The sequence below is a fragment of the Mytilus californianus genome, unplaced genomic scaffold (genome assembly GCF_021869535.1).
Source record: "Mytilus californianus isolate M0D057914Y unplaced genomic scaffold, xbMytCali1.0.p SCAF_2, whole genome shotgun sequence".
Classification (NCBI taxonomy): Eukaryota; Metazoa; Mollusca; class Bivalvia; order Mytilida; family Mytilidae; genus Mytilus; species Mytilus californianus.
The window spans coordinates 29639991-29654877 of NW_026262668.1; the positions used below are offsets into that span (position 1 = coordinate 29639991).

The window sequence follows — 14887 nt, forward strand, 5'->3', positions numbered from 1 at the left end:
AATGGTCAGTTGGATACCAGCGGTCAAGCTGTACGGACGCCGTGCATTTACAGTGACATTCATTGTGTTTAGTATAGAACATTTATTGGAATTACCATTTGTTTTATCTTTTCGGAATAATTCCGTTGAACTTTTATTGTAATTAATGTATTGCACTATTGGAGAAGTTATATATAAACCATCGTAAAGCTTAACTTAGTTTTGTTGACTTTAGACAATGACTTTCACCCAGAACTCTAAATATAACAGGAACGAAGAAAACCCCTGTTATATTATAATGCAAACTACAGTTTGTTGAAATATCTAATTCATTTGAGATCATTTGATATTTCCAATTGAATGTTACTGTACAATTTTCCATGTTTGATATTCTATAAAGGTTTAAGACAGAAATAATACTTTCCTCCGTTTATAAGACTGAAATAAAACAAAAAACAAAAAAAACCAAAAAAAAAACGCAGAGTTTAATTTTCGAAACACTTACTAGTAATCTGAAGGTTTGTTAATTCATCGCTACAAAATGGACGTTATGTGAGATAAAATTAATAACGCAAAACTGTTCATTACATTCATTTAACAAGCCGAATTGTATCACATTTAAGTGTCGGATCATAAAAAAAAACAACAAAGGTTTAAAATCTTGTTTATTCACGCCGTATTGAACCCCCAAGGGTGACTATGAAATAGAAATATGTTCACTTAGGTCTTCTACCGACCGGCAATAAAACCATTGACAAAGTGGGACGTCCGTTTGGCAGTGCGGGATGTTCAAGCACGCAACCCCGTCTGGTCAGAATGGGGACGTTAAATCCGGTGCCTCGTGTAAAGAGAATGTTACGTTCTTTCCTTTTTGGAACCCTTGCAACAACTCTTTAAGGGTCCGTATGTGGCCTGTTGAAAGGCAAAATTTCTTTCCTTATCCATATACCCTCATTTTCCAGTGGCAACCCAAATTTTCCCGACCTTCATCCCGGACGGCCTTTAGAACAGGACCTACCTATTGTACTTATTGTTAATTTGTTCTAGTCCTAAACATGCATGACATATTTGCCACTGGACGTTAAGCAACCAATAATCAATCAATTAAACCATTTTGAAAATCGTTCTATGACCTATTGATGTCTTTTTTTTCTGTGTTACATGTGCATTACGATTATGTGATGTTTGTGTCATTTCGTGATTTTTACAATATATACCTTTGTAAAATATTTTATCCTGATTCTCATTTTTTTTTAAGAAAAAAAATATTATTGCCAGGGTAAAGGGAGAAAAACAATTGTGCTGAATAATTCATATGAAATATTATTTGTGGACGGTAAATAAGTCAGATAATGCATATTTTAAGGTTTGTCTTGTCGTATAACACACTTTCGGGTATTAGGATTACCTCAAAAAAAGACCTCCCTACGGTTGGTTTTCCTTTGATCAATCCGGACACCCCTCGGTGTGTTATATGACAAGAAAACCTTGAAATATGCATTATCTATAACTAAATAACCGATTGCTTGAATTTTCCGGTGTATTTGATATGTTTATGACCTTATTAATCATTCAATGAAGAAATTTATAATGAAGTAAACTTGGGAACTTTAATTTTTAACTTCGTCATAATCTTTTTGTGGTATGGATGTACAGCTGAAATTCATTAGATACGTCCTGTTCTATTGGTTTTAACTGCATCATAAATAAATACTGACACCTAGTTAGTTCAGATAATCAGGCTTTATAACCTAAATCTTAGCATGAAAGATTTATTCAAATTTATCTGTCTTATTAAATATATTGAAGCTTGAAATGAGACCTATTTCAGCTTCCTGATAATGCGTGTAATATTTTTCCGTTGACGACAAATATTTTCGATTTCAATCCTTGCAGAACGTTATGGATGTGCTATTCCCTATTTGAATATCATTAATATTCAGTCTTTTCTCCCTCCGTCTCCTCTATCATCGAATACTATATTATTGATCAGAAACTTTAAATTGTTAATTTTAGGCAGCTCTGTTTATTTTTCTGTTAATTAAGTTATCTTCCCTGTTTACACGATATAGTAAAGAAAGAATATATTTTAGAACTTTAATTTCTGTTTTATTTCCTGCCTTGTCTGTATAAGATCTTCAATGGAATACGGTATTTTTTATGCGAATGGGTCATCCGTACTTATGATACGAAAATGAAATTCAAAGATTGTTTGCAAATATGTTGTTTTTAAAAAAATTTGAAAATATGTAGATTGACATAAAAAAAACGGCGAATTCCTAAAATAGCACCACAGTCTAATAATAAATGATCTAGTTTATTGTTCACATTTCAAATAGAATATTGAAATATAAACTATTTCGTTATTCATTACTTTACTATTCATCATATAATTTTGAAAAATAAAAATTTGGCGTATTTCAGCGCGCTGTCTCAGCAGGAATTCATTAGACTTCTAAGCAAAATGTGCGCATTTCAATTAGAATACGTATAACTCGTGCACACAAGTCAGTAACTCGTGCACACAAGTTGTGTAACTCGAGCGCACAGGTTAGTAACTCATGCGCACGAGTTGTAATTTTATTTTTGCATGGCACTCCAAGGCTTCCGTATTACGCTAATATGATATTTCAATAAAATTTTTAAAAATATTTGATTTAAAAAATGTTTATATAGCATATACATCGTTAATATAAATGGCAAATACAACACACAAAAAAAAACACCACACAAATTGTGAAATATAAAAAAAAAACTAGAGGCTCTAAAGAGCCTGTGTCGTTCACCTTGGTCTATGTGTATATTAAACAAAGGACACAGATGGATTCATGACAAAATTGTGTTTTGGTGATGGTGATGTGTTTGTAGATCTTACTTTACTGAACATTCTTGCTGCTTACAATTATCTCTATCTATAATGAACTTGGCCCAGTAGTTACAGTGGAAAATTTATGAAAATTGTAAAAAAATGACTATAAAGGGCAATAACTCCTTAAGGGGTTTATCTTTACAGTTTATCTCTATCTATAATAATATTCAAGATAATAACCAAAAGCTGCAAAATTTTCTCAAAATTACCAATTCAGGGGCAGCAACCCAACAACGTGTTGCCTGATTAGTCTGAATATTTCAGGGCAGATCTTGACCTAATGAAAAATTTTATCCTCGTCAGATTTGCTCTAAATGCTTTGGTTTCAGAGATATGAGCCAAAAACTGCATTTTACCCTATGTCCTTTTTTCTAGCCATGTCGGCCATCTTGGTTCGCGGGCGGGGTCATCGGACACATTTTTTAAACTAGATACCCTAATGATGATTGTGGACAAATTTGGTTAAATTTGTCTTAGTAGTTTCAGAGGAGAAGATTTTTGTAAAAGATTACAAAAATTTACGAAAAATGGTTAAAAATTTACTATAAAGGGCAATAACTCCTTAAGGGGTCAACTGACCATTTTGGTCAAGTTGACTTATTTGTAGATCTTACTTTGCTGAACATTATTGCTGTTTACAGTTTATCTCTATCTATAATAATATTCAAGATAATAACCAAAAACGGCAAAATTTCCTTAAAATTACCAATTCAGGGGCAGCAACCCAACAACGGGTTGTCCGATTCATCTGAAAATTTCACGGCAGATAGATCTTGACTTGATAAACAATTTTACCCCATGTCAGATTTACTCTAAATGCTTTGGTTTCACAGATATAAGCCTAAATCTACATTTTACCCCTATGTTCTATGTTTAGCCAAGGCGGCCATCTTGGTTGGTTGGCCGGGTCACAGGACACATTTTTTAAACTATATACCCCAATGATGATTGTGGCCAAGTTTGGTTAAATTTGGCCATGTAGTTTCAGAGAAGAAGAATTTTGTAAAAGTTAACGGACGACGGACGACGGACGCCAAGTTATGAGAAAAGCTCACTTGGCCCTTTGGGCCTGGTGAGCTAAAAATAAACATATTTACATGAACATGACGAAGTGAAATACTTAATTGTACAATATTTTTCGAACTCTTTTCATTAAAGCGTCAGGTTCTTCCCAAAAATTTTGAAACTTAAAAAGACATTTCAATGATTATTATTTAAAAAAGACTAACTCATGAAAACATTAACCTTGGAAACTAAGTCTGTAAAATACTAAGTATATATAAAAATGTAGCCGTTCAGATTTAAAATACAGAAAAAAAAAAACCTTAATGATGTACTTAGGTCAGGTTTAGGACTTTTTGTCAGATGTTCGGACTACTTGGTTTTTTTCCTACGATACAGGGTAAATTATTTTGCCCCATAACACCCATTTTTTTTTCATATATGACTTCAATAAAAGGTCATGTACCAAAATTTAAGCAGATTCTAGATTTGTTTTCTTTCGATTTGAGACCCAAATAATACCAATGAAAATATAAGGTAAAAGTCCGAGTCAGCCTTTTCCCGCCAATTTTTGAAAATCAAATATCTCGAAAGGGAGCTCCATACCCTATCAATATTTTAAGCTTATTTTGTTCCTTAACTAATACTCTTCTGACTTATAGTATCAATTTTAAATTCTAGATTTTTTTAATTTCACCCACGTACATCCTTAAAATAAACTTAGCTCTTAAAATTTAAACTGTATAAAAATGTAAACTGATCGAAGAATTTTCCATGTGCATTAAAATCTTCAACCAGTTAAGACAATTAAACACGTTAAAGAATGGAAAATCTAGAAAATCTAAACTGGGCCAAACATTAAAACAAACCTGTCTTAATTGCGGTATGGGTTTTGCTCGTTGTTGAAGTCCGTACGGTGACCTATAGTTGTTTATCCACGTAAGAGATATAGGACTTAAGGGTCTTTATATACTTAAAGTTCAATACCCTAAGTCAACTGTGCTAGAGATTGAGTTTGGGCATGTAAATGATCCTAATAAAACGTGTTTTGTAGTACTCTATTAATTTTAAGTCGATTTGGAAGCGTTCAATCCGCATTGACGGGAATATATCATGTTTATTTTACTCAGTACATACAATGTATTAACACATACATGTATAATCACACAATGATCCCTATGTATATGTCTGACATACATGTGTAATGTTTGGGAGAAACGACATTGTGTGTCTCACTAAATGTGTAATATTTGGGAGAAACGACATTGATTGTCTCACTCAAATACTTTAGGTTTAATTCTCTCATTTTTTCTTGTAAGTGTATACTGTTTCTTCTATTCCAATGACCACTTCATCTGACTCTTCCTGAAAACAAAAACTTGAAAAACCATATGTGTATTTGTATGTCCCTGTTATAATTACCTCACTAGACTTTCCGTCGGGACATATCCTGTGGACTTTGATTTTTTTTTCAATACCATCAAGACACAAAATAAGTACATAACCTTCATTGTCTATGGTAAGACGGTTTGCATTTGTTAGACCAGTATCGGTAAATGTAAATATTGTGTTACCATCTCTATCAATACAAACCAGTTTGTTTCCTGAATCGTCAATACAGTAAATACGTGCTGCCTTATCATAGCACATATCTTTTGGTGTGAACCCTAACTCTATTTTCCTGTCTATTGTCCCCGACATATCCATCACTGTTATTCCTGAATGGTTACTGATATAAAGTTGATCATCAGTGTAAAACATTGGACAGAATGGGTAGGATGGATTATCAAGTGTACAGTCTACATGTTGAATAACCTGTCTTTGTCTTATATCAACTATTTCTATTGAGTCAACCTTTCTATAAGTAAGTGATAACAGAACAACGACAGTATTTCTGTCTAATATTGCAATACTACGTGGTCGTCCACCTACGGTTATTTCATTTCGTTGATTATCACTGACTGAATATGTTAGTAACTTGTAACTATAATACAAAGCAAACACTAATAATCCTCCCGGTAGTGCTTTTATATCAGCTGTATCACCAGAAACCTCGACTTTATTATTCAGTAGCATATTATCGTTGGTAGATTGAATTGTGTGATGTTTTGTTGATTTAGTTAATTTGTCATGCTTTAAATAACAATCATCACATAAAACGTTACTGCATTCATAACATCTGTACACAGGCATCTTCACACAATAATGACATCTGAAATATACAGATAAAAGTTATTAAATGTTCACACTAAGACACAGCTAGAGGTAGCGAGATATCAACATTTTCCTAAATAAGCAATTTTACTCAATTTCAGACTAACGAAAAAACAAATATAGGTTAATTTCGAGAACGTACAGTCAGATAAAAATAGATTATGCCGATTTTCTGAAAATCAATTGTTCAGGGGAGCAGAATTTTAGCTTTGCCAAGATTTATCTCAGCAGAAGGTGTACCTTTTTGGCAATTATTATTCTTATAATTATTTTGTTGCATTACCTCCATATCCCCACTTTTTAGGAAAGGGGGTGGGGTGGGGGGGGGGGGGGGGGGCATTTACAAGGCCATTGGCTTGTACTATGATGAGTCTCACTTAAGTTTTCATCATTTGCTATGTTGAAGTGTTTGTTTTTCCTTTTTTTCTATTTTCTCTCCTGCCGATTACTACTACAGTATAAGTGATCGGTTTATTTAGGTTGCAAAACATTGTCCACCTTTTAATTTGAGTCTTATTATTTTACATCTAAAAGTGGCGGATCCAGAAGTTTGCATAAGTGGGAGCCCACTGACTGCCTAAGAGGGGGCCAGCTCCAGTCATGCTTCAGTGATTCCCTATATAATCAACCAATTTTTCCCACAAAAGGAGGGGGGCCGGGCACATCCCCTAAATCCGCCTCTGTCTACCTATCCTCAAACATTACTATATAACCTTTTCTATTTATTTATTTATTTTTTTTTTTTTTAAATATTTACTATTTTTTTAAACGATAAAAAAAAGATTGTTCTCATATTTCAGACTGTTATCCCTTCCTCCCACATCCAGTTGGTTGAGTCAAGGGAATTCTAGTAGAGAGGAGTTTTAGATAGAAAAGGGTGGGACTTACTTGTCTGAAAAAATAGTACAGCGGTCATCGACTGGAAATTTAACCACTGTTCCATTCATATGTGTTTTCAAAAACGATCAATGGTGATGATAATGATGAACCGCTTCAAAAAGGAATGTTTGTTCATGATTATGAAATAAAACCTATTGATATACTCTTTTTATTTGAAATATAGATGTTTTCGTCGAATGTCTCTGTCCATATTTATACTAGAAAACCTTAAAACGTAGATCAATTGCAATGACGGTTTTAAGTTTTAATTTAAAGCCAGTAACCCCACCCCCACGTGGCCTAATTTTTTACGCTAATTTGGAGTCTCTAAATCTTGAAAGAATATGGAATCCGTTTCATCCCATGTTAAATTCTCTGAAAAATAGAAAATTCTGCACCTTCTTATGAAATACATATTTTACGATAAAAAAAACCCTTTAAAATCCAGTTTGCAAATATTTGATTATAATACATTACACAATCATGGTATTATTAATTAAATATGAAAACCTTCATACTCGAAAGATAGTGACTATTCAACAAAAATAATGTTCTGGATGAACTAGTCCGTAGTCACGTCCGATCCGTAAAATCCGATGCCTCGTGTAGAGGAAGTACCACGGTCGTTGCACGTTTAGAACCCTTGCAACAACTCTTTAAGGGGTTCGAAGGCAAAAACTTTCCTTATCCACTATACCCTGATTTTCCAATTGCAGTCCAAATTTCCCTGACGTTCATCCCGGATGTCCTCTATTGCCGGACCTACCTATTATATTTATTGTTATTTATTCTCGTCCTGAACATGCATGAAATATTTGCCACTGGACATTAAGCAACCAACAATCAATCAATCAATCAACTAGGAAGACGAAATAAAAAAAAAACTCAAAATGGACAGAAACATAATTGTAGAAGCAGAATTGCCAGAAAAAAGGAAGAAAGTTAAATACTGGACTTACAGTAAGAGGCAAGATCATGAATTAAAAAAAACCGACTTTTAACAAAAACAACTTATATCAAAACTACAAAAAGAAGTTTCCGAAAGAAACACGAACATTGCTTGTTTAATGGAACAGGTAACAGCTTTTTCAAGGAAAAAAATCGATTGATGCATTTTCTGAAGGGAAGTATCCTCCAGCTGTCCATCAAGTTGTTCAAGACTTGCATTCTTTTGATGCAGGAGGAATATATTGGCCAAACTATCAACTCAGTACTAGAGCATTTGTTGGGGGTCAATGATTCAAAACTGCCATCAGAATCTTCAAATCGAAGTATGGTTCACATCCACAAAATGAAGTCTTCTCATTTAATAGTATAGATTTATATAATGATGACTTTTCTATGTATAATCCATACAAAATGTTTCATATTTTCGCAGCCGGTAGCTTGAAAACAAGGTCGATGACCTATCATTGTTTTTATATTTTAGAACATACCACAATATATACTAATTAGTCTACATCTTTTGCAGAGTATAAAAGGAAAAGTTCTATCATTTTTCGTTTATATTTCCACATTCTAAAGAGGAAATTTCGACTATTTAGTGAATACATTCTTAACTGCCGGTAACTGGACTTTTTATACATTATGACTTGGATGGAGAGTTGTCTCATTGATACTCATACCACATCTTCTTATGTATCTTGTACCCATAAGATTTAACGCAAAAGTCACCATACCATTAAACGGCTTTCGAAGATAAAAAGTTCGAGTCTATGGTACTAAATCTTACTTTTCGCCGTAATCCTTAGACTTGCTACATGTCCCTTCCTATTTTATTTTCTTTTTCGATTTTACCTCTTTAACATTTTTACTGCTATAACTATGAGATTGCAATTATATTGACAACTGCAAAGGGTAATCAGTGTACTGGGACATTCGGTATCATGGCAGTTTTCAGTGAACATATAAATGAGTAAGAAAGAAATAAAAGAAAGGGAATTCTAGCAAGTCTACGTAACCCTTTATATGTTAAGAAGATTTCGATATGGAGTACTTGTAAAACAATATTTGAGAAAAGTTGCGAATTGTTTACGGTAATCACACAGAGCGAATTTGTATAGCTGTTCTGATATTAAATGTATTTCTGGTGTATAGCTTGTTTTCTTTTGTACAAAATATATTTTCTCTTTTCACAAATCATCAAACTGACATACAGCACTGTAGCAAGCAAAAAGTAGCCACCTCGAGATATATACTTGTGTTTAAACATTTTGATTTCTGAATACAACTGTTATAAACTTTTTACCCCAACAAAACGACGTATTTTCTTGTTTTTTCTTGTTTTGTTTCGGGATCTTTTAAAGCTTACTATTCGGTATGAATTTTGCTCATTGTTGAGGGCCATATGGTGACCTATAGTTTCTTACATATATGTCTTTTGGTCTCTGGTTGATAGTTGTGTCGTTCGATCATACCCCATCTTCCTATTCATTAATTCATGTTATACGGATTTTTTTCAATAAGATTTGGAATATTTGTATTCTGTATAAACTGTCATACTAATTATTTTGAATATATAAATTAAATGATTACTAAAAACTTAAAATACTTATAATCTAAGCCCAGTATATATATTCATTCGTCCCAGGCGTAATAAAGTTGCATTTGTTAATATACAAGACAATCAGATATCCTCCTGTCAAGTAAGATATCGTTAATTATCGCGGGATTTAAGCTAAAACGCGTATATGATTTCGAGATCACGGTTGATAAGTCGCTTATGTGAAACTGGTATACTGTTACTATCTCTTTACAACTTTTTAAAATAATTTTCTCACTAAGAGCTTTCTTGATCTTTGTCTAAGGTGTAAACACAGTTCATCTTTAAAAACAAACATTATAGCAACGGTTCGGTCAAGATGATTAATAATGATAAATGTGATATTTACACAAGTTTAAAGGTCGACTTCCCCCTTTATTTTTTTAACTCACAGGGACAACTTCTCAAAGTTGTCAAATCCTACTGAAAATTGAATCTTAGTAAAGAGTGTATAATATATACTTTACAATTTTACATATTAACCCACTATGCTATTCAGCGCTACATGCTAATATTGGCGGCAATTTGCCACAAAATTTTAAAATTTTGAATTGTGTTTGTCAAACTTTGCATGGAAGGACGTCGCTTACAAAAATCAATTAAGTTGTGTCCAAAAGATAATACCTAGCGATATTTCTAACAAATTTTGGTTTTGGTAAACGATGCTCTTGTAAATTATTTCATAAATACTCGAAAGTTGACAAAATGTGTCAAAATGACTGTATTTGGCAATTTTTGGGCGTTTAAAGATTGGTGATCTGTTTAGAAATAAGCCATAATAATGCCAGAACCATATATTAAACACTTTTGGCGTTGATGCTATGAATATTGAGGTAAAGATTGATAGACATTTTTACAATGGCCCTGTTGTGAAATAAATTTAGGGGAAATTGGTCCTACTCCTTATCGATTTATGCATATGTAATGTAGACTCCGTGTAGAATGTACGGAGTTTAACATCAATTTATAATTACCTAATAGAAAATAATAACATTTACATGCTTTACATACCGTAACGCAGATTTTAGAGACCGCAGTTTATAACAAACATGATAGTCTAGATAAATTATGATCTATAAAGTTTTGTCTTATTTCAACGTTTTAAAAATATTAAAGTTAAAATATTACAAATGTATATATATACCTCTTTTAACACCCCCCCCCCCCCCCCCCTTCCACACACACACACTGGATATGTGTAAATGACTCATCTATTTACACTCATGACAGTTTACACTGTAACCCAAGTCAGACAAATCAAAACTAACAATATATTGCGTAATAATAAAATTTCAATGATAAGTAAATATCGACATTAAGAGATCTAGACCTCTGAACAAAAAGGGCTGTTACAGATCAACGAGCTTGGAGGGCTAGTGGATTTTGAACAGCCCTTTTTCCGGGCTCGTGGATCTTTACGGCCCTTTTTGTTCGGATGTCTTCTTGTTCAAATTGTGTTACATTTTGATGTCAATATTATATTATAAAGTAAATAATGTTAACTTTACTCCTGACTTTTTAAAAATCAAAGTACTGAAGTACTGAACATCGGATGACTGCAACTTCTGGTGGATGGTCACAAGCACTTGTCTCAGAAAAAAAAATCATATCTCTATATCTGAAAGTTGGGTTAAGGTACATAGATATATTTTTTTTCTGAGACAAGTTCTTGTGTGGATGATGAATAAATGACAGGGAATTCAACCTCACCGTAATAATTATTATTATATTGTAGTGATATAATCATTTGTTATCAGTATACTCTGGTTTGTTGTTATATATTATATTAATATTTGTATAACAGTTATATATATAGCAGATCATCTTAATAACTCTACATGCAAATTTTTACGAAATACGTTTGCGGTTATCAGGCAAACGACAAGGAAATTTCTGCGGCAACATAACACCGGCATGACCTGTCAAGGTCACATCCGATGTAATGAGACGGTTTCGAACTTGACATTTTGTAAAGGCAGCTGTCTTATAAAAGTCCATATGTTGACTCTAGATGCCTTACTTGTTCTATGTCGTTGATTTGCTGTCTCATCAAATTATACATCACGTCACTTTTTATACAAACCCTCTAGAGTTGACTAGGGTAAACAAAAATATTTTCACCCCTGGACTTCTCCCGAACAACAGTAAACCCTTGCTAAAGTTGGGGTACTCATTTGGCTGTGTGGGATGTACTAATACGCAGCCACGTCCGGTCGAAATGGGGACGTTAAATCCGATTTATCTTGTAGCGAGATTATCACGATTCTTTCTCGTTAAAGGATCATTGGAGCAACTGAAGGGTCTTTGTGTGGTCTTATGCAAGTGTTAATAATGTCTACCTTTTTCCAACATATTTTATTCCGTTGGCAGTCGTGCAAATGTACAGCCTTCATCTTAGTCGTCCCACCATTCAGAACCTACCTATTATATTAATTGCTTATAGTTTCTGGTCCTGGACATGTATTAAATAGTTGTCATTGCACGCCAAGCAAGAAAAATCAATCAATCCTGGCTGAATTGCGATGGTTTGACTCTGATGTGTGTTTTTGATCACACTTACGTGCGGTGGTGGCATTGTGACGCCATCTTGTTGATAGCTACGCCGAAGTGCGTTGGTGGTAACGCCGAAGAGCTATGCACTACATAAAATTTATTTTCAATGTTTTCCATGTTCACATGTTAATGGAGAACTCATTTTGTTTATAAGAAACTACATTTTATGTTTGTTATGTAAATCGTCGAGCGTTTTACATGTTTTACCAGTTTAATTTAAAATTCACGATAAATATTCATTACGTTTTCAGCCATAACTGTATCGTTATAGCTCACATTGTAAATAGGCTAGGACAAAAAGAAGCTAACGTTCATACGATCGTTCAGAAATTGACCACTATATATTTTTTTTTCAATAAAACCGGTACTAATTTTAAAGATTGAAAATCATGGAATTACAGTTAAAGTGCAAACAATTAGTCAGAGCGAAAGAAATTAAGGAACATATATATTCGCCTGCTGTGAATTGGCAAGGAACAATATCAGACGTTCATCCCTTTAAAAAAAAACCTCATAGCAAGGGTCAAGATGTAGAATAACCTTAGAAAAGATATTTCTTTAATTCACAAGAATCGATTTTTTTTAACGATTATATGGGAAAAACATGAAAAATGCTATTGTTTCCATTTTTTTTCTATAAAAACGCCCCCAGCTTCCCCCAACTGAATCCGTTACTAAAGTTTTCTTGTATAATAGCAATCAGGTAATTTGAAATTTAAAGGTCTCCGAGCAAAAAGGGTATTTAAGAGTCCATTTAATTTGTGTGGATTCTTTTAATGTCGATATTAAAGACAACAAAAAATAGAATATATTGATAATGTTTTCAATATTACTTCTTAATGTTTTACAATAATCCAATCTCAATGGAGCCGTGATCATGCGAACTTTTTATAAAACCTTGTATGTTTTTTTTTTTTTTTAAACTTTGATTCATTTATATGTTTCGGGGTTTAGTGTGACGTCCATTTTTGCTGAACTAGTATACACTATTGTTTAGGGGCTAGCTGAAGCCCGGCTCCGGTTGCGGTATTTTCTCGCTGTGTTGAAGACCCATATCGTGGCCTTGTTGCATGTGCTTACCTAGGGTCACATATGCCCATCGACAGTTTTCACGGATCATGTCGATAGTTAATTAGATAGCGGCCACTTTATTATAGGTATAGAACCACTCAGTCGAGCCCGGTCAGAAAGAAAATACAAGAAATAAGTTCATATTTTAAGCACAATAGTTCCTACGCATAGCTGTAACTTTGTATTTGAGTATAGTATTTGAATAATTTTGTTATCAAATGAAAACTTAAGGACTTGGAATCATTAGTCTTGTTCAACGGTTCTATCTGTTTATCACGTCTATTGAATAATAAAAAGAAATATATGATATTGAAAAAAGAGGAGATATTATGTCAGTTACTTTGATCAAAAGCACCCGTGTTTGTTCAAACAAACTTTCGGAAACCAGTGCGCTGTTAGATAAGAAATTTTTTTAACAAAACCCCGGTGCAAATATAGTTTAGAAATGAAATTTCTGCCACTTTATTTAAAAATAACACAAACTAATAATGAATGTTTGAAATTTCAGAATTTAACAAAGAAAGCAAAGGGACTATGAATCCTATAACGATTACAGACATTGTTTATTGGTTTCCATGGAACGTCATTACATGTAGTCCTGAATTATGTTAAAGAATATCTCAAAAAACATATAGAGTTTAAACGACATGATCAGGTAGAATAAAAGGTAATAAGTTAGTGTTGTTAATCCGTGCAGTGTTTTAGAAAGAAATAACGCAAAAAAAAACTTTTCTTAATTATCACGTATCATCATAACTGAAAATATCACATTATAATCAATGTTATTGACATTGCACAACATATTGTCTTCCTGTACTGCTTTTGACATTGATGTGTGAAATATGTACTCTGAATTACACCCACCAATATAAGACTGTAGGACCTCTAGCCTAATTTAGTTAGGAGCTAGCGTTAAGTAACCGCGAGGATTTTATGCGAAATAAAAATTGTTTACTTTTGTTTTGCTACTTTTTTTTGACTTGTTTAAGTATACCCCGGTTCTCCTTTTATTCGTATACGATTGTGCTAAAAACACGCAGTCTTAGGTGCATTATTGTTTTTTTTAGTTGTTATTGGCTTTGAACTAGCTGTCAGTAACTGTGAGTACTCCCAGATCTGTACTTAGTGCCATTTTTGTTGTGGAGATGTATAAATACCCTGACAAGTCCGGTCTGTGTTTTTATTAGATGTTTTTTCTGCTTTGTATCGAACTGATGAGTTAAGCCCTTTTCAACTGATTTTTATAGTTTGTTCTTATGTTAAGTGTTGTAATTCTACTATCCCAGGTTAGGGGATGGGTTGGCGCCAACAAACTAGTTTAAACCCGCCACATTCTGTATATGTCTGTCCAAAGTCAGGAGCCTGTAATTCAGTTGTTGTCGTTTGTTGCTGTATATCATATTTGTTTTTCGTTCATTGTTTTGTACATAAATCTGGCTGTTAGTTTTCTCGTTTGATTTGTTTTACATTTGTCATTTCGGGGCCTTTTATAGTTGACTATCCGGTGTGGGTTTTGCTCATTGTTGAAGGCCATACGGTCCATATAGTTGTAAACTTCTTTATCATTTGGTCTCTGTGGCGAGTTGTCTCATAAGCAATCATACCACATCTTCTTATTTTTATTAGTACTGCCACAGAGTGTTTTAAGTTTGAAGTGTTTGACTATTGTGCTTGATATATTTAATAAATTTGTCATCCATTCCTTTTCGGTCAGAAAGCACTTTATTTTCTCATCTATACAATACATTGTTCATAATTTTTGTTTATAATTCGTCCCC

The 14887-nt window shown here is 33.4% G+C and overlaps 1 protein-coding gene across 2 annotated transcripts in view; it reads right to left on the reverse strand.

Moving 5' to 3' along the window:
- Positions 1-442: 442 nt before the first annotated feature.
- LOC127729668 (uncharacterized) overlaps positions 443-14887 on the reverse strand; it is a 246127-nt gene continuing 231682 nt past the window's right edge. For both annotated transcript variants that reach the window (XM_052237522.1, XM_052237521.1), the window contains one exon: positions 443-6062. In XM_052237522.1, the coding sequence (XP_052093482.1) occupies positions 5153-6062 (910 nt within the window). In that variant the 3' untranslated portion in view covers positions 443-5152. The remainder of the gene's footprint in view (positions 6063-14887) is intronic.